At 38.1% G+C, this 20,947-nt stretch overlaps 2 protein-coding genes and 1 long non-coding RNA gene across 7 annotated transcripts in view; 2 read left to right on the top strand and 1 right to left on the bottom strand.

Moving 5' to 3' along the window:
- Positions 1-10,223, top strand: part of LOC311617436 (annexin A2-like) — a gene marked incomplete at its 5' end in the record, with an annotated part of 46,375 nt that extends 36,152 nt beyond the window's left edge. Inside the window, 2 exon segments of the mRNA XM_084873804.1 lie at positions 9,313-9,932; positions 9,934-10,223. Of these exon segments, the coding sequence (XP_084729930.1) occupies positions 9,313-9,932; positions 9,934-10,213 (900 nt within the window). The 3' untranslated portion in view covers positions 10,214-10,223.
- Positions 1-20,947, top strand: part of LOC311616863 — a 569,237-nt gene that overhangs the window by 479,891 nt on the left and 68,399 nt on the right. The window lies entirely within an intron of this gene.
- The window catches only part of RNF144B (ring finger protein 144B), a 167,995-nt gene that overhangs the window by 121,267 nt on the left and 25,781 nt on the right, over positions 1-20,947 (bottom strand). The gene's annotated exons all lie outside the window — the stretch shown is intronic.

Below are 20,947 nucleotides of genomic sequence, written 5' to 3'. Positions count from 1 at the left end.
CAAACATTTTCTTCCACTGTTTATACTGTTTCCCTAAAGACTAGAGCACTTACCTTAAAAATCCACTCTTACTTGTCAAACTTACTATAAGAACAGTGAGCACTACATGTATGTAAATGTCATCCCAATAAATTCAATTAAATAAATAGGATTATCATAACCTTTAGCATGGGGTAGTCTGGAAACAAGCAAAACATTTGCATTAAATTTGTTCATATTCTTAGAATATAAAAATCACCTGATATGAATTTAATATTTACTACTTTACTATCATTTTAAAGGTTTATAAACTATTCACTATTGAAATTTAGTAACATAAATTTGGTACTAAATATTACCTTGTGAAAATTAAAGCAGAATTCTTACAGTCTAAAACGCCCTCTAGTGTTCCTATGTAAATACTTCGTTTCAGATAAAGTGTCATCCTTTCTAACTGTGGGTAGAGGGTCCTTTTTGTCCTGGGCAGTCCTGGTTTATTTTCCCCAATCCTTTCCAAACACAATGGAACTACTGCTTCCTTTTCAAGCTAGCAGGGTATTTGCTTACAAAACAAAATGCACTCAAGCAGGAGCTGCCAGGGACAGCGAACCCCTCTAGCCTCTGAGAGAATACCCTGATGCCCTGTGCCCTTGAGTTTACCAGTGAGGCACGCCATGCCCATGCTCAGGCATACAGGATGTGTGGAACTGCAAAGGCACAGCTGGTGGGGTGAGTGGGAAAGGTGGGTTAGAATACTCAAGATGTTTTCGGGGGAAAGAGGCCATGAGTGCTGCCTTAGAAGCATCTAGAGACCAATCTAAACACTCAACATAATAATCTGGTCATTTCTTGTATACTGCATATCTACAACAACAAACTATATTATTATTTGGTGAATAATAATAACGTGATGCTTTTATTTTGCAATAAGCTCAAAAATGGAAGTTCACATTTAGTAAAAACATTAAGTGCTGAATTTCCAATTCCCAAGTAAGTTGATGTATGTGAAGTTGCACAAAACGTCAGCATTTGCCAACCCTCAGAGCCATAAGGGACAAAGCGATATCAATTACCGAGTGAAAACCCCAACACACAGATCTGCCGAAGAAGCATGATAATGGACAACCAAATGAATTGCTATTTTGAGAACCCTGGACTTGAAGTTTATGATTTATCACATGCAGCTGTAGCGGTGCTTACCTAACATTTACAGCCAGTGATTGCTCTTCTAAATTGACTTTGCTATTTTTTTTTCACACAAAAGTTCTTAGTCTATTAATCCTTTCACGGGGGGGGGGGGGGGGGAACATACAATCACCACATAAAGTCACTGAAAAATTTTTACTCCTCTCTTGTCCTATCTCCAGCTCACTTTTACCAGCGCCCACACTGGCCTGTGCAGTCCTCCTGACTTCGCTCTGTTCTGCATTTCTTTTGCTGTTTCCTTGAAGTTATCTTCTTCTCCTACGGGCCATGTCTGCCTGTCTGTGTTTGGGTTCGTTTTTCTTTTAGTAACCTAAGGGGTCATAAATCATGCCAAAGCCAGTGGCCTTGCCATCATCAAAACGGGTTCTGAATCCAAACACAAAGCTGACATCTGGCGTGGTCTTACATGTATTGCCTAGTTTTTCCCAAATTTCTATCTTAGGTACTATTGCCTTCTCAGGGTGAAGGACACCAATGACCATTTGTTTCCACTGATGTAGTCTGTTGGTCATGAGCTTCCTGGTCTGGGTAGTTACTGTGTTGTTCATGATGAAGGATGATCTTCAAGTAGCCAGGGAAGAAAACAACTTTGCCAATTTTTTTTATTTCAGGTCTTAGTGTTCATGTACAAAAAGTGAAGCAAAAGCTATAATGTGTTTGGAAAAGAAAACAGAAATGCAGTCTGTTTAAGCTGAAACACCTGATATTATTGTGAATCTTCCCATAAATCTGGTTTAAAATATTAATTATAAACACTGTGATAATGCTGTATAACCTTGGCAGAATATGTTAAGATATCTAATTTTAAAATTAAAATATGAAGCAGAAATGTAATTGGAATTGGTTAAAGTGTAAATGTAAGTCATAATTTCACTTAAAGAAGTTGCATTATATACCAATTGAAATAGAAGCTGTATTTGTTAAAACTTACAAATTTTGAATATGCCAAGTATTAAATACAAAATTTTTGTAATGAAACTGATGTTAAACTAAAAACAGACAAAAACCACCTCAGTGTGGCCACACTAGACTGCTGTCTTAGCTGTCCATCATTAATTGGGAGTACTTAGTAAATCAATATGCCCTATCAGTGGTATCAAACTTTTTCATAAATGAATCCTCTAGATTTGGGGTGCATTTATTCAACAGCAGTTAGGGAGGAAAAAATGTTGATTAGCAAAGGATTTTTTTTTAAATATATTTTTATTGATTTTGTACAGAGAGGAAGGGAGAGAGATAGAGAGTCAGAAACACCGATGAGAGAGATCAGCTGCTTCTTGCACACCCTCTACTGGGGATGTGCCCGCAACCAAGGTACATACATGCCCTTGACCGGAATGTAACCTGGGACCTTTCAGTCCCCAAGCCGACGCTCTGTCCATTGAGCCAAACCGGTCCAGGCAGCAAAGGATTTATTGATGTTTTTTTCCATCAGGTGAAAATCATAACATCATGCAATGCAGGAAGCAGTTGCTAAGCAACCATTTCAGTGTCTTTAAAAAAATCCAAACAAATCTTCCTTTTAAATGTCTAAAGCATGTGAAAAATTAGATAAACTTTCCATACAACTTTAAGGAAAGTCATACAACTTACAAAAATTATGTTATTCTTTTTTCCCCCAATAGCAGTTAGAAATTTTAATTTAAAAACTTAAGGAGCACCAGAAATCAGCTTTTGAGGCTTTGGAGAATTACAACTATTGAAAAACAAAGCTTGCAAAAAGGAAGACAATGAAGCATCCCAACTCTAGCAGAGTAAATAAATTAAATGACAGACATCAAGTCATGTCCGAGGTTTAATAATGCTCTTTGGAATACTAATATATCCACTTGTGAAGAGAAACTTTTATAATGCTCAATGGAATGGAACAAAATTAGGAGTGCCTTTGATTTCGTAGCATTCCAGTTGGGGAAACATCAAAAGAATCACATCTGGAGAGAATTTATTTGATGAAATTTGTCTTCTAGAAATGTTTGTCAAGGAAATGTACTCTGGAGGCCAAAAAAGAAGGTATCAAGGATTATATTTAAGCTTCTTATACATTTTAATACAAAAATATTTTAATTGAGAATATTCTCCATTTCACAGAATTCACTCAGTACTTGTAGAGAGATTATGTTTCCCAGGTAAAAATATGGTTTACAGAGACAAGTTAATTGAAGATGTCAATTTCAATTTTATTTAGACATTATGAAAATTAAAAATAATATGCCAATATTAGAAGAAGAAAAAAGCATTTCTTCAGAAAAATGCCAGTGATGTAGTAGAGCCAGATATAACTAACAAGCTGATTAAGTATGTAAATATTTAACAAAAATAATCATTCTATTTATTTTTAATATATTTATATTGTCAAATAATACAATATAAAGGTGGTGTATGTTTTTTTTAAAAGCCTTCCTTTATTTTATTTTATTTTTTTTAAGTATTTGTTATTGCTCAGCTGGGGTGGCTCAGAGATTGAGTGTAGACCTATAACCGAAAGGATGGAGTTTGATTTCCAGCCAGCACACATGCAGGCTTGATCCCCAGGTGGAGTGTGCAGGAGGCAGCTGATCAATGATTCTCTCTTGGGTTGTGAGGACCTAGGAGTGTGGCGGATACAGAAGTGGGCTGGAAGAGGTTAATGGAGGGAAATGAGGACCTATGTAATACTTTCAACAAAAGGTTTTTTAGAAATTATTCTCTCTCATCATTGATGTCCCTATCTCTCCCTCTCCCTTCCTTTCTGAAATCAATAAAAATATATTTTAAATAAATAAATAAAAATAAAATATTTGTTATTGATTTTTAAAAATATGTTTTTATTGATTTCAGAGAGGAAAGGAGATGGAAAGGTAAAAACGTCAATGATGAGAAAGAATCATTGATTGGCTGCCTCCTGCACACATACTACGGATCAAGCCCACAACCCAGGCATGTGCCCTGACCAGGAATCAAACTGGCCACCTTTTGGTGCACAACCAATGCTCAACCAACTGGGCCACAACAGCCAGGCCAATATAAACATTTTCTTTTTTTAAATTTTGCTCTAATGTACTTTTTTTTTTTTTTAAGAATTTCATTTCTACAACTAAAAGACAAAACGTCTATCACCAAGAACCACAGGAAAGCTGGCTGAGTGGAAGCTCTACTAGACAGAAAGAGAAAGAGCATTCAGGACACAAGAGCTGAAAAACTGAGGCACAGGGGCACACGCGCACGCTATATGGGCTGGCGGCGAATGCCGGGTGGTGGCAGGTGTTGCTTTCTTCAACCCAAAGAGAGACAAGCTTCTGGTCTCTCTGAAATCCAGTTTCTGGGAGAAGTTTCTGGGACTGTCTGCCATCATGTCAGAAAGTGAGGGTGGCTTGCTTGCAGAGCTGCGCACAAGAATAATTGTTTGCTGTGCTAGGATGTGAGACACAGGGACATGGTTGGAGAGGCAGAAATGGCTCATTGCCAGCCACTGCTGTTTGCCACACCCTTACCTACTGATGCCCTGAGACTGTGCCCTGCAAAATCTACAAACACACCCAAGCTCAAGCAGCGGCTTTTGCATATGAATGGCCTTCTCTATTGCAGTTTAACCTAGCAAACTTGCAACCCAGTGCAAACAGTTCCAAAGCCTCTAAGCTCCAAACAGGGAGGAGAGGACCGTGGTTCTCACTGTAGCTCCTGCAGGGTGGCCTCAGACAATAGCTGACCTGCACCCCATTGGAGATCCAGTAGCCAATGTACCAAGTGGTCAGTGTGAGATACCATATTTCAACTCCTCACATCCATAAGTGGCACATTTGGGAGGCAGACTCAGTGAGCACCAAAGTCCTATTGAAATAAGGCCTGCACCATAAGCGTGTATACAGCGCAGCAGCTCTTCCATTATAGACACAGCAGGACCTCACAGCCAATTGCCCTGGAGGTCAATTCCTTCCAGTGCACCAACAGCAATCAATGCCTAACTTCACCAAAATTTTGCACTCAGCCCACAAAAAGGTGTACCAAGAGCGACCACCTTGGGTGATTGGGGAAGCTGAGCTACTGGCCCCTATAGGTCACCTACCACACAAAGCCACTCAATCAACACAGGTAAGCAGCCAAAATGCAGAGACACAGAAGCATGTCACAAATGGGAGAGATGGAGGAAAGTAAACTACTGGACAACAGAGTTCAGAATCACATTTATAAGATTACTCAAGAACCTTCTAAAAATCACTAAGAAACTTGATGAGACCTCCAAGAAGTTAGTGAGACCTTCAAGGACCTTAATGAGAATGCCAAAAAAAAATGGAAAAGGACCAGTCAGAAATTAAGTATACATTGCCTGAAATAAAAAATATACAGAAACTCAACTGTAGATCAACGTATCCCAAGAGTCAAACCAAAGATCTGGAATATGAGGAAACAAAAAACACCCAACCAGAGAGGCAGAAAGAAAGAAGAATCCTAAAGTGTGAGGATAGTGTAAGGAGCCTCTGGGACAGCTTTAAGTGTACCAACACCTGGATTTTTGGGGTGCCAGAAAGAAGAGAGAGAGCAGGATATTGAAGGCCTATTGAAAGAAATAATGACAAAAAACTTTCCCTACCTGGTGAAAGAAATAGACTTACAAGTCCAGGAAGCACACAGAACTTCAAACAATAGGAATCCAAAGAGGACCACACCAAGACACATCATAATTAAAATGACAAGGGCAAAAGACAAAAAAAGAATCTTGAAAGCAGCAAGAGAAAAAAAGTTAGTTACCTGCAAAGGAGTACCCATACAACTGTCAGCTGATTTCTCAACAGAAACTATGCAGGCCAGAAGGGAGTGGCAAGAAATATTCAAAGTGATGAACAGCAAGAAACTATAACCAAGATTACTCTACCCAGCAAAGCTATCATTCAGAATTGAAGGCCAGATAAAGAGCTTCACAGACCAGAAAAAGCTAAAGGAGTTCATCACCACCAAACCAGGATTACATGAAATGCTGAAGGGTATTCTTTAAGAAGACAAAGAAGAAGAAAAAGATAAAGGTTAAAACTATGAACAACAAAAAGACATCAAATACATACCTACCAACAAGTGAATCTAAAAATCAAGTGAATAAAAAATCTGAAGAACAGAATGGACTGGTGAATATAATAGAATCAGGGTCATAGAAAGGGAGTGAACTGACAATTCTCAGGGGGAAGGTGGTTTGATGGGTGTGGGAAGAGATTAGAAAAAAAAATTTACACCTATGGATGATGACAGTGGCAGGGGTAAGGGCATGGGGTGGGGTGGGGAATCACATGTAGGGAAGCTATGGGGAGGGAAAAAAGAGAAACACCTGTAATAATCTGAACAATAAAGATTTATTATTTTTTTAAAAGAATTTTATTTCTAAAAGGTTTAACTACAAATATTCTATAGACTTCCCATATAATAAAACTAAAATTTTAGAATATAAATTTTTAAATTATATAATATATACATTATATAATATGTATCATTTTAGTACTTTTATTTCCTTTCTGAAAGTGTACTGGTTTGGACGAATAGCTACCATTCACCAAGAGTTTACTCTTTATCAGGAACTGTGCTCAAATTGCTTTATCAATTTAATCTTGACACATACCCTAAAGGGTAGGAATTATTACCTTCATTTTACCTGATAATAAGTGGCAGAGTAAGGATGTGCATTCAGTCATCATGTTTTGCTACCTCTCTCTCTACATTATAGGACACACTTCTGGTCCACCACAGAGATGTTGTGTTTCTAGTTAATGACCATGAATTTGGTTGCATCATGACTTCTGACCCCATTGCCCCCTTGGCCAATGCAGTATATTCTTAGAATAGCTGGCACATTTTAGGGCCAGACTACAGCTGCAAACCTGAGCAATTAAGCGCCTGAAAAGGGACCTGGGAGAATCACATTAATGTATGTCTTTCAAGGCACGGGTCACCTTTGCATGTGTAATCTCTAGTTCCGCAAAAAAAAATTTTATTCAGTGGTATCCTATACACAAGGATGATCCATAACAGAGACCTCTTACGTGAATGAGAATTAAATAATACAGTAATGTGCCACATAACAACTTTTGGGTCAAGAGCAGACCAAAGATACATTGGTGGTCCCATAAAACTATAGTGGAGCTGAAAATGTCCTCTTACTTAGTGACATTGTAACTATCGTAATTAACATCACAGTGCTACCTGCTTACAAATAAATATATGACAAAATAAGAAGCAAACCACCATGGGGATAGTATTTCCGAAAAGAGTGACACCTCCTCAAGAAGAGCCTCAGGCAGGTCCTTCAGGAGGGGCTCCAGAAGAAGGCACTGTTATCATAAATGACAGCTCCGTGCGTATCACTGCACTGAAGAACCCCCACTGGGACAAGACGTGGAGATGGAAGACAGTGATTCCGATGATCCTGACCCTGAGTGGGCCTGGGCTAATACGTGTGTTTGTGTCTTAGTTTTTAACAAAAAGAGTTTTTAAAATGTAATTTTAAAAAATAGATAAAAGCTTGTAGAATAAGGATATAAAGAAAACATTTCTGTACCACTGTACAATGTGTTTGTATTTTAAGCTAAGTGTTATTACAAAAGAGTTGACATTTTAAAAAAAAAAAAAAAAAAAAAACTAAAAACTTAAAGTGAAAAAGTTATAGTAAGCTAAGGTTAATTTACTAATGAAGAAAAAATTTTTTTCAACAAAAATGATTTTAAATATAATAATATTACATGCAATAACATTAATATTTCAAGAAAAACAGATTTTAAATATAATATTACCAAAACAGTACTAACATAGTATAATATCACAAAAGTTGTAGAAAATATTAAAAATCTGCAAGTAACAGGATTAGTTCTAATATAGTCTAAACTTTTTTTCCTCTGTCTCTATTTTTGTTCATCAGTTTATGTTGTTCATTATATTCCACTAATGAGTAAGATCATGTGATATTTATCTTTCTCAGACTGGCTTATTTCACTTGGTATAATGCTCTCCAGGTTCATCCATGCTGTCACAAATGTTAAGAGTTCCTCCTTTTTTACAGCAGCGTAGTATTCCATTGTGAAAATGTGCCACTGTTTTTTAATCCACTCATCTGCTGATGGGAACTTAAGTTGTTTCCAAATCTTAGCTATTGTAAATTTTGCTGCTATGAACATAGGGGTGCATATGTCCTTTCTGATTGGTGTCTCTGAGTTCTTGGGATATATTCTTAGAAGTGGGATCACTAGGTCAAATGGGAGTTCCATTTTCAAATTTTTGAGGAAACTCCATACTGTTTTTCACAGTGGCTGCACCAGTCTGCGTTCACACCAGTAGTGCACAAGGGTTCCTTTTTCTGTGCATCCTCACCAGCACTTGTCATTTGTTGATTTGTTGATGATAGCCATTCTGACAAGTGAGAGATGGTATCTCATTGTTGTTTTGATTTATATCTCTAGGGTGATTAGTGACTTTGAGCGTGTTTTCATATATCATAAATATCCTCTCCCAAACAGAAAATTCCTAGAACATCAAATAATATCATTATATGAAAACATCAGAAATAAAGAGTTAATGTAAACTTTTATTAGGCTTTGGGTTACAGACTATTTGGGAGGGGGGGGGAATTTATGAAATTGGCCCTACTAAAATATAACAAGGATTTCCAGCACAGATCCCAACACAGTGTCAACAAATGGTTTATTGAATGAGCTGGAGTTGAATATAAACAAGTAGAAACAATTCATTTGTACATTTCAATGCTTCAAAGAAGGGAAGAACTTGCCCATTGACCCCTAATTGATTCAATTTCTTAAGAGAAAAATTATAGCTTTTCATTTAGCTTTCTATTTGTTGATTGGTAATTTAAATATAGATTGGAGAATAGCACTGTTGCACATCTCACTTCTGAAGTCTAATATCCCACCCCCCTTTCCTCCTTTTTTCAAAAATGTCTTATAGGTGCTCAGCATCTGGGGATGCTCACAGGTCTCCCTACTTAGCCCAGCTTCTTTCAAAATGTTTACTATTCAAGAAATCCTTAACAATGGATACAAAACACTGGGGGTGGGGGGATGTATGGGAGTAGGGGGGCGCAATGGTAAAATATATACACATACAATTCCTTAATTTAAAAAAAAATGGGGGGAGGGACAACAAGAAATCCTGTGAAAGCTCAGCTTAGAGGGTGATCACTCCACACCTGTAAGTTTATATGGGTTAGCCAAAGTCTACCCCAACTTTGAAGTCCAGTGGGATGCTTTGAACATTGAAATGACCGTCAAGACCAAAGGTGTGGATGATGTCACTATTGCCAACATTTTGTCCAACTACAGCAATGAACAGAGACAGAATATTGCCTTTACCTACCAGAGGACCAAAAAGGAACTTACATCAGCACTAAAGTCAGACTCGTCCAGCCACCTGGAGACCGTGATTCTGGGCCTCTTGAAAATACATGCTCAGTATGATGCTTCCGAGCTGAAGGTCTCCATGGAGGGGCTGAGGACTGATGCGGACTCTCTCACTGAGATCATCTGCTCAAGGACCAACCAGGAACTATGGGAAATGAATAGAGTATGCAAGGCTGGTCTGAAGAAGGACATTATTTCCAACACATCTGGTGACTCCTGCCAGCTGATTGTTATCCTCACAAAGGGTAGAAGAGCAGGAGATGGCTACATCATCAATTATGAACTGTTTGATCAAGACGTCCAGGATCTCTATGATGCTGGGGTGAAGAGGAAAAGAACTAATGTTCCCAAGTGGATCAGCATCATGACTGAGCAGAAGATGTCACCTCCAGAAAGTATTTGACAAGTACAGGAGCTGCAATCTTTATGACATGTTGGAGAGCATCAAGAAGGAAGTCAAGGGAAACCTGGAAAATGCTGTCCCGTGTATCCGGAACAAGCCTTTGTATTTTGCTGACCCACCGTATGACTTCATGAAGGGCGAGAGGACATGTAATAAGCTCCTGATCAGAATCATGATCTCCTACAGTGAAGTGGACATGTTGAATATCAGGTCTGAATTCAAGGGAAAGTTCAGCAAGTCTCTGTATTATTACATCTAGCAAGACACAGAGGCAGCAGCCAGAAGGCACTGCTCTACCCGTGTGGCGGGGGGTGACTGAGGCCTGCGGCGGCCCCAGCTCCTCCCGTGTCCATCCTGTGAGGATGAAAGCATTGCCTGCCCCAATCTTATTTCAGGTGCCTAAGCATTCCCTGGCTTTTATCCAAAGAAATAAATATTCCAAGAGTTGGAAGTGAAATATATGATGTGAAACACTTCGCCTCTTGTGTACTGTGTTGTAAACAGATGAATAAATTGAATTTTTTAGAACAAAATAAATGTCTTGTACGTATACCCACTGTTGCCTCACTGTCTTTGGAATTTTCATGCCTATGTGAATTCCCCATCTGCATATATTAAAACTTTATTTTCTCCTGTTAATCTGACTCTGTTAATGTGATTATTAGCTCAGTTAGAACTTAAGAAGGTTTAAGTTCTAACCTAAATAATTAAGAATATTTTATTAATTAAAATTGTAATTAATTAAAAGTATTAATATTTAACAGTTTGGGGAGCCAACCAGGAGAATTCACTGGCTGGGATAGGGCTAGCCCCCTGGACTGCTGCAGCTGAGAGATCATGGGCCTCTGACCATGGCTGGCAGAGGTGGTAAGCATTTTACCCTGTCAGCCTCTCTGGTCTCTTGTCCGCAGGGTTTGGTGGAAGTTGGAAGTGGTGATTCCTTTTCTCCTAAAATTGATTGGCAGGAGAAAATATTTGTGAAATTAATTTCTTGGGCAAATGTGACTGGTGAAAACTTGTTTTGAGTTCTATTGCATTGATCCAGTTCCTTCCAGAGATGGTCTACTATCTCCACCAGCTGGATGATTCCTATTGTTTGTTTTGAAAACATACTGAATTTACTTGAGTCTCCAAAGCACTGGCATCTGCGGCTTCCCCAAGCTCAGACAGATGAGCATTCTGAGAGCTGCTGAAAAGAATATAGTTTTTTCCAGAGGGCAGATGGCAAGCCTATGATCTGTTGAAGAATGTTTCACCTAGTTTTCACCTCTGTATATAACTCGCCAATTTTACATCTATTCCCCCTCCAGAAAAATGACAAGCATTCCATGGTCACTTCCTGGGTGGATATTAAAGAGTATTGGAAATAACACATGCAGCTGTTAGCTTCTACAAATACACAATCAAAGGCATTTAAATGCCCAGTCTGCAATGCTGGCAGCAAAAGACAAGAATAACAGTTACTTTTTTTTTACCAAAGATAAATGCCAGATATGCCTGAAAAAGGCAGGATCAGCCTAATTCCTAGGTGGAAAAGAATAGCACCAATGTCAACAGGAGAAATGGTCTTTGGGAGGATGCACAGGCACAACTAATTAAAGGCCTTTTAAGAGAAAAATAACTTGGTTTTGTTAAATTTGGAGAGAAAAATATTTGCCTCAATTGCTTTTTAAAATTAAGAACAAGATTTTGTGGATAAAGAAGTGATGCATATACACAATGGAATATGACTTCAGCCATAAAAAAATAATTAAATCCTGCCATCTGCAGCAACATGGATGGACCTATTGTGCTGAGTGAAATAAGTCAGATTATTTTACTTATATGTGGAATCTAAAAAATAAAGTAAATGAACAAGTAGAACAGAAATAAACTCATAGAAAACATTTTCACAGTTGCCAAATAGGAGGAAGTTTGGGGGGCTGGGTAAAAATGGTGAGGGGATTAAGAAGCACAAATTGGTAATTACAGAATAGCCAGGGGGGTGTAAAATACAGCATAGGAAATATAGACAATAATATTTTTTAAGCAAATAGGATAAAAAATAAAATTAAGGCCCTAACTGATTTGGCTCAGTGGATGGAATGTCGGCCTGCAGACTGAAAGGTTCCAGGTTTGATTCCAGTCAAGGGCATATACCTTGGTTGCAGGCACATCCCCAGTAGGAGGTGTGCAGAAGGCAGCTGATCGATGTTTCTCTCCCATCGATGTTTCTAACTTTCTATCCTTCTCCCCTCCTCTCTGTAAAAAATCAATAAAGTATATTAAAAATAAATAAATAAAACTAAGGACAAGATTTTAAGTATATACAACAAAATGTTAAGTATATACGACAAAATGGTTTTCTCTGAGTGATAGAATTTCAATGACTTCTCAATTCCTTCCTACATACTTGTTACTTAATTTTATGACATGGGTATGTACTTCTTTTATTTAATTTTTTTTAATTTATAGATTTTAATTTATTTCTCAGAGAGACAGAGAAAAAGAAGGAAACATTAATTTGTTGTTCCACTTATGCATTTATTGGTTGATACTTTTCTTAATATATTTTTTATTATTTTTAGAGAGAGGAAGGGAGATGGAGAGAGAAATAGAAACATCAATTGGCTGCCTTCTGACAGATGGAGACAGAAATAGAAACATCAATTGACTGCCCCATATTGGGGAATCAAGCCTGCAACCCAGGCATGCTCCCTGACCAAAAATTGTACCAGCAACTACTTTGTGCAGGGGTCAATGCTCAAATACTGGCCCAGCAATTGGCTGATTTTTGTATGTGTCTTGACCAGGAACTGAACCCACAACCATGGTGATGTACTACCTTTATAATCAAAGTAAACTGGATAAGCTATTTGACTTTGAAAAAATGAGGGAAATACAAAATAAGTATACAAAGAAAAATTATACAAAGAAAAAAGAGTACAGTGGCTTTGTAGTACAACTTGAAATCTGGTATTGTGATTCTTCCAACTTTGTTTTTCTTTCTCAAGATTGCTGCAGGTATTCAGGGTCTTTTAGGATTCCATATAAATTTTTGGAGAATTTGTCCTAGCTCTGTGAAATATATGGTTGGTATTTTAATAGGGATTGCATTGAATTTGTAGATTGCCTTGGGTAGTATGGACATTTTAATGATGTTTATTCTGTCAATTTATGAGCATGGTATATTCTTCCACTTGAATACTTCCTCTATTTCTTTTTTCAATGTCTTGTAGTTTTCCAAATACAAGTCTTTTACCTTCGTGGTTAAGTTTATTCCTAAGTATCTAAATTTTTTGTTGCAATGGTAAGTGGGTTGTTTGTTTGGTTTCTCTTTCTGAGAGCTCATTATTGGTGTATAAAAATGCCACAGAGTTCTGGGTATTAATTTTATATCCTGCTATGTTGCCAAATTCATTGTACTCAAAACAGCCTGGTACTGGCACAAGAACAGGTATGTAGACCAATGGAACAGAACAGAGAACCCAGAAATGGACCCAAGTCATTATGCTCATTTAATATTTGACAAAGGAGGCAAGAGCATACAATGGAGTCAAGACAGTCTCTTCAATAAATGGTGTTGGGAAAATTGGACAGATACATGCAAAAAACAAAAAACAAAACTGAAACTAGACCACAAACTTACACCACATCCAAAAATAAACTCAAAATGGATAAAAGACTTAAATGTAAGTAGTGAAACCATAAAAATCCTAGAATAAACCATTGGCAGCAAAATCTCAGACATCTCTCATAGCAACATGTTTATGGATACATCTCCTAAGACAAGGGAAATTAAGGAGAAAATAAATAAGCAGGACTACATCAAAATAAAGAGCTTCTCCACAAGAAAAAAAAACCATCAACAAAATAACAAAGAGTGACCACTCCACGGGAGAACATACTTGCCAATGACACATCCAATAAGGAGTTAAACTCCAAGTCTACAGGGAACTCATACAACTTAACAAAAAGAAGATAAACAACCCAGTTAAAAATGGGCAAAGGACTTCAATAGACACTTCTCCAAAATGGACATACAGAAGGCCAAAAGGCATATGAAACAGTGCTCAAAGACACTGATCATCCAAGAAATGCAAATCAATGACAATGAGGTACCACCTCACATCTGGAGGAATGGCTTTCATTAACAAATCAACAAACGACAATTGTTGGTGAGGATGTGGAGAAATGGGAACTTCAGTGCACTTCTGAGAATGTGGACTGGTGTAGCTTCTGTGGAAAACAGTTTGTAGTTTCCTCAGAAAGTTAAAAATGGAACTGCCATTTGACCCAGTGATCCCACTTCTAGGAATATATCCCAAGAACTCAGAAAAATCCATCAGAAAGGACATATGCAAACCTATGTTCATAGCAGTACAATTTACAAGAATTGGAAACAGCATAAGTGCCCATCAGCAGATGAGTAAATTAAAAAAACTACGTTACATGTATACAATGGAATACTATGCAGCTGTGAAAAAGAAAGAACTCTTACCATTTGAAACAGCATGGATGAACCTAGAGAGCATTATGCTAATAGAAATAAGCCAGTCAGAGAAAGATAAGTATCACTTGATCTCATTCATATGTGGAATCTAATGACCAACATAAACTGATGAACAAAAATAAACCCAGAGACATATAAACATCGAACAGACTGTCAAATCTCAGAGGGAAGATAGGGGAGGGTGCAGAGCAGGAAGAGATCAACCAATGAACTCATATGCGTATATGCATAACCCAAGAACACAGACAGTGGGTGGTGAAGGCTTTAGGGGAGGTGGGAGAGGACAATGGGAACATATGTAATACTTTCAACAATAAAGATTTGCTTTTAAAGAAGAAAAGAGTGAATGGTGAAAAGAGAATATAAACTCATTCCTTCATTCAATCATTTGACAAAGAAGTCTTTAGTAAGACACCATGTTAGAGCACAATAATTATAGATTGTGGTTGTTATTGTTATGGAAACAAATAAAGGGCTCAGACAAGGGGCAGAGAGTACTATGCATAAAGTGGCCAGAGAAAGCCCGTCTAAAGAAATACTTAAGCTAAGCTCCCAAAGAATCAAAGCTAACCCTACGAAAATGGTGGGAAAACAGTATGTGCTACGGCCCTGATGCAGGAAAACCTTGGTGACTTTTAGCTGGCCCCAACAGCTAGAATTCAGAAAGAGGCTCAGTGGGATAGAGATGGGGAGAGGAGGGCAGAAAGAGGGGGGAAGGAGAAGCTGGTTAGAGAGATAAGCATATGCCAATTCCAAAGCCCAAAATAAGGAAGCTGTATTTTAATCTCAATATAATGGAAGCCATTAAAGGACTTTAAGCAGGGAAGAGGTCACATGATTTACATTTCAAGTTGATTGCACTTACTGCCCAGGGGACTGAGTGGGGAAGAGGAGCTGGCTGTTGTTGTAGTTATAGTAGTACTCTTGCCACTTTCACCCCTGCATTTACAGACCCCCAAAATCCTTAGGTCCTACCTACCTGGCACATTGCCCCACACAAGTCATTAGCCATTTTTAATCGTTCATTCAGCTCCCAGTCATCCCTGCAACCTTCTCCCCCAAAACCATAAACCCATCCAAATCAATGCCCCCCACTCTCTAGCAATCCTTCCACATAGACCTCACTGCTCTTGCTCTACTGCTTCCATCTGCAGCCTTGGAGGGCAAGCATGTCAAACTCATGGCCCACAGGCCACATGTGGCTTACAACCAATATTTTTGCAGCCCAGTCAATATAACGGCATGTAAGAAACATTTTAATAAAATTTTTGTAACTTAATTTTTACAATATCCTGTTGTACATAATTATTAATAACAAACTACAACGTTCGCTAATGACTGATTACTATAATCGTGTTGCATTCATGTCCCTTACATGCCTTACACTCAGGCACATTTCTCTCCACTAATACTAGCAGTGAATATTTTAGCAGCCGACTGCCATGTCATTAGACTTGGACTCATTTGTTTGGTGTGCACAACAGGAAATATTTCGCTTTTGGAAAACAAGAAAAATGGGTCTATTTGCGTAACTCTTATTAATTTGTGCAGTTATTCAGTGTCTAGTAGGTTAATGTTCAAGAAAAAATATTAATTTTTTATTAAAATGTTCTATTATTTCTTAACAATTACTCATTTATTTCATCCCTTTGTATTCAGCATGTCTCTATCAAAATAAACCTACATTTCTATGAAAATTGAAGCTTTTTTTTTTTTTTTGCAGCCCACATAAACTTAAACCTTGTTTATTTGGCCCGTGTTAGCCTTTGAGTTTGACATGCTTGCTCTGGGGATTAAGCCTGAGACCCATAACCACCTCTCTTTTATTCTTCTACTTACCTCCTACTTCAAACTCATGCCACTTTTTGTGTTCCTGATCCTAGGTGTCACTGTGTTTTCTTTGCAAATTATTTTATCTCATTGAATTGTAAAATGCCTGCAGTTGAAAAGGATTTTAGAGACCTGCAGGTTTTTATGTCAAGGAAGCAGGCCTGAAATGAATAGAAGGTCTCAAAAGTTAGAATTCCTGACTTTCCATTTAGGAGTTTCTTGCATAATTTTAAAGCAATTCTTTTAAAAGTACACTTACAGCCGAGACCGGTTTGGCTCAATGGATAGAGCGTCGGCTTGGGGACTGAAGGGTCCCGGGTTCGATTCCGGTCAAGGGCATGTACCTTGGTTGCAGGCATATCCCCAGTAGGGGGTGTGCAAGAGGCAGCTGATCGATGACTCTCTCTCATCGATGTTTCTAGCTCTCTCTCTCTCTCTCTTCCTTCTTCTCTGTACAAAATCAATAAAATATATTTTTAAAAAAATACACTTACAAAGTGCTTCATATTTTACAAACCGCTTCTATACACCATCTCATAGAATCACTGATTGCAGGTAATGGGTATAATGAAGCTGAGAAAGCAGAGGGCTGAGAAAGTGGCTAAGCCAGGCTTGGACAGATCTTTTCAGACTCCAAGTACAGTAGCATAAACTACAAAAATGTCCCCATAGCCCAGCCAGCGTGACTAAGTGGTTTAGCATCAACCTCTGAACCAGGAGGTCTTGGTTCAAATCCCGGCCAGGATATATCCCAATGTGGAGCCTGCAGGAGGCAGGCAATCAATGACTCTCTCTCATTATTGATGTTTCTATCTCTCTCCCTCTCCCTTCCTCTATGATATGAATAAAAATAAATTTTTAAATGTCCTATAAGCTAGATGAAGTTAGTCCAGGGGCATTAAAGTCACAGATTTCCTATTTCTGCCCATTATTATTGGTTAATAATACCTTTGTATGATACCTATATATTAGTTTTACTTTCTTTCTGAAGATTGAATTGTTTACTATAGTTTAGGAGGGATTTTATCCAATACTGGGAATTTATTGGAATGAGGGTGAGGGCTTCTGGGCAGGAGAGAAATTTTAAAGAGCAAAAAAATGAAGAAAAAGAATGCAAACTTTGCTAAGTTTATGATTTGACCTAGGGCTGGATGTGGATGCAGACCTCGTGCCATCTGGCAAATACCATTGTCTAAAGATGCTTTCTAAAACTGGTGTTATTTTTATTTTTTAAAATATATTTTTATTGATTTTTACAGAGAAAAAGAGAGAGGGATAGAGAGTTAGAAACATCGATGAGAGAGAATCATTGATCAGCTGCCTCTTGCACACCCCCTACTGGGGATGTGCCCGCAACCAAGGTACATGCCCTCGACCGGAATCGAACCTGGGACCTGTCAGTTCGCAGGTCAAAGCTCTATCCACTGAGCCAAACCGGCTTCGGCACTGGTTTTATTTTTAAATAAAAGTTAACCCAGCACAATGCCAATATAGAATAAATGTGGTTTCATGGAGTTCATTATTAAAATATTTGTACTTGTTTTGGGTTTGTTTTTCTTTGGGGAGCAGGGGAGGCAAAAGTTATACTTAGTGTCTTTGCCATCAATTTATTTAGCAGAGGTTCATGGTGGAAATTACAATAATTTCACAAGCCAATAGCATACAAGATAACTTTACTTAATATCTTTACTAAGACAAATACAGAAATAACATACTCCAAATAAATGACATATTAATCACACTATTTTTTCAGGCAAGAGGCGATGAGAGAAATAAAGTCCAAATTTAATACCTTTTTAAACACAGGACAATCGATGATTAACCAAGAGCTGATTTCCAACTGTCAGGGCAGAAGTAAAAGTCCCTAGTTGCTAGAGCATGTTGCTAGGGAATGAAGACTCTAATGTTGGTAGGAGGTCTGACCCCTTTCACAGGGCCATGTGTGGTTTGTCACCACTGTCTGAAGAGTGTCTTGTCAAGAGGTATCCAGAGAGCTTTTAGGTTAAGTCACCTCACCCAAACCAAAACTCTCCAATAGTCCTCACAAACTCTCAATATCTGTAGTTTAAATGTTCCCTTGCTTTAGTTACTCTCCATGGGTTCTCTATTAATAAGCTGCTGACTGCTTATCAAAGAGCAGAAGTAGAATGATGACATCCTGGAGTGACTTACTTCATACTTGTATCAAAGCAAATTTTGTCTTTGCCCTAAATAAATGGATTAAAACAATTTGAGTCATAAACAAATGAGTTTGAAACAATATTAAACATATACACAGAACTATATACAAATTGGATTATTTGTACTGTATTTTTTCAGCACATTTGAGCTTCAGAGTTTCAAATTCAATGTTAAAAAATTCTAAGTGACAAAACAAAAAATGTGTCCTTGGTTGCTTTGCAGGATATGAAAAAGATTGCTGCTTCTGAGTAAGTATATTTTGGAACGCATTGCAATTAGTTCTATTCTTGTTCTGAAAGTGGATAGGGGTGAGGGGCCCCACATAAATGACACTCAGAGACAGCAGCTGATGCAAGCTGGGCACCCATACTCACAAGAACTGGCTCACTCTTGCCCTCAGAGCCCAACAGAGACAGGCTAGCAGAACATTTACATAAGAATTAGTGTTTCCTTGCTCTTTAATTTGCTTTTACTTTGAAGGGGACAAACTTGTTTTTTCCAAATGCCAAGCCCATCTCCTTATGGTATTTAGGGACAGTTACTTAAGTGTGCTGTGAAACCTCTCAAGTGTGAGTGGAAAAAAAAAAAATCTGCACTTAACTCAAAGGTGAAGTAAGTAAGAATATAGCTCATTCCCTTTGTGAACAGTTGCTGAGCTAAGAAGAATCTTATGGGTCTTTTAAGTGAAAGCACAGAGTTGGGACTTTCTAATTATTATCCATTGGACTTGGAGAAACGGCTATGATTTTAAAAAAAAAATCAAGCAAACAACACTACTTGTTTTTCCTTTTGTTTTGTCTTTGTCAAAGATACAACTGTATTTTAGCACAAAGACCTAGAAGCAGAATCAACGATGGGAGCAACCCACATAATCCAGAAGTCAGAAAATTCTTCATGGCATGTGTAGGAAAAGCAGTCTCCTTTGTATGGCTTTTCAACCTCTGCTCCCTATTAATGCAGACGGATCATGAGAATTCTCGCTTCATATTACACAGTGTTTTACAAAGTATCATACTTTACAAAGATATTAGTTTATAAGAACATGTAATAAATAACTTCAAAATACAATGGGTACTTAATTTTAAAGTGTGCCTTTAACATTTATGTAAAATGCTTTTTGTACTCGTTCAATAGAAACTTATCTGGCCACTGGGTAATGCTAGCAATGAAACTACTGGTCCGCAATGTGTTAAGAATGGGGTCAAAACACTACCTGAGACCAAGTGATAAAGAGCCCTCAAGGTCCAGCCTGTGTGGAAATAACTTTTCCTGCTTCAGGCTCAATGTGTACACCTTGGTTCTGTGTGTGTGTGTGTGTGTGTGTGTGTGCGCGCGCGCGCACGCACCCCCAGTTTAGGAGTGCTTGTAAAGCCAACTGCACCCACTGGCCATGCAAGACAGACTCCCACTACTTGCTCTGTCCCTTTTTAATTTTAATTTTATTTTATTTTTTACTTTTTTAATTGAATTTATTAGGGTGACATTAGGCTAAGAAAGAATGTCTAAAATAGCAAGTGTTCTACTGAAAATAGTCATGTATTATAAGTGCACATCTCTCTCATATCACCGAATCTGCACACATTTCGGGACATCCTCTGTGCTGCTGCATTCCATCGGGTTCACACTCCTCACCAATTAAGCCACCCAAGTTGTGACATGTGGAATCTGGCTTAGCTCAGTGGAGTGCTGTGGGCCTGGTGGCACAGAGGAGTCAATAAAATACCTCACCCTGCATACCTCTCATACCTACCCAGAGACCCCAAGACTGTGGTTCTCAAATAAACAGGAAGCTCACAGTGCGCTACCTCAGCCCGGGGGCTCACGCATTCCTCAGCATTCACTGACACCTGGAGGCGCCTGCACCTTTTCTAACACTGTGCTCCACTGTGAGTGGCCAACGTTTAAGATTAGGTAAATGACCAGTTGAAGATAACAAAACTGTATTGCTAAGATCATCCTTTTCCAACTTTTTAAAGCACTGAATGGCGCTTTTGTACACAGGAGTTTGAGCTCTATGAATTCTTGGAACTGAGTAATGGTTGTATTTGTGTTGTTTTCATTTCTTTGGGTCATTACACTGAAAGTGTCTTTATATTTAAGCTTCAGATGAAAGCAGAAATAAAAATAATGTTATAGAAATACTAATTAAGTAACAGTACTAAAATATCATGTGATTTCTTTCTTAAAAATCAGGTTTTACATTAAAAGCATTTTATTTGCCACTGAATTAACATAAGGTGCTGGGAATTCAGTGCCATAAGCTTGTATTTTTAGGTAGTTTTTGATTCTTACATGTATATTTTACAGCCAAGAAGAATGACAATCATTATGGGTAACTTTCTCCATCATTAATATATGCCAAAGTAAAAGAATACATGGCCTGGCCAGGTGGCTCAGTTGGTTGGAGGATCATCCTGTACACCACCAGGTTGGGGGTTCAATTCTGGCCAGGGCACATACCTAGCTTGTGAGTTTGATTCCCAGTCAGGA

This window comes from Pipistrellus hanaki (assembly GCF_964339955.1).
Source record: "Pipistrellus hanaki genome assembly, chromosome: 2".
Taxonomy (NCBI): Eukaryota; Metazoa; Chordata; class Mammalia; order Chiroptera; family Vespertilionidae; genus Pipistrellus; species Pipistrellus hanaki.
The sequence above is the reverse complement of the archived record's forward strand: the minus strand, read 5'-3'. Positions and strand labels throughout refer to the sequence as shown.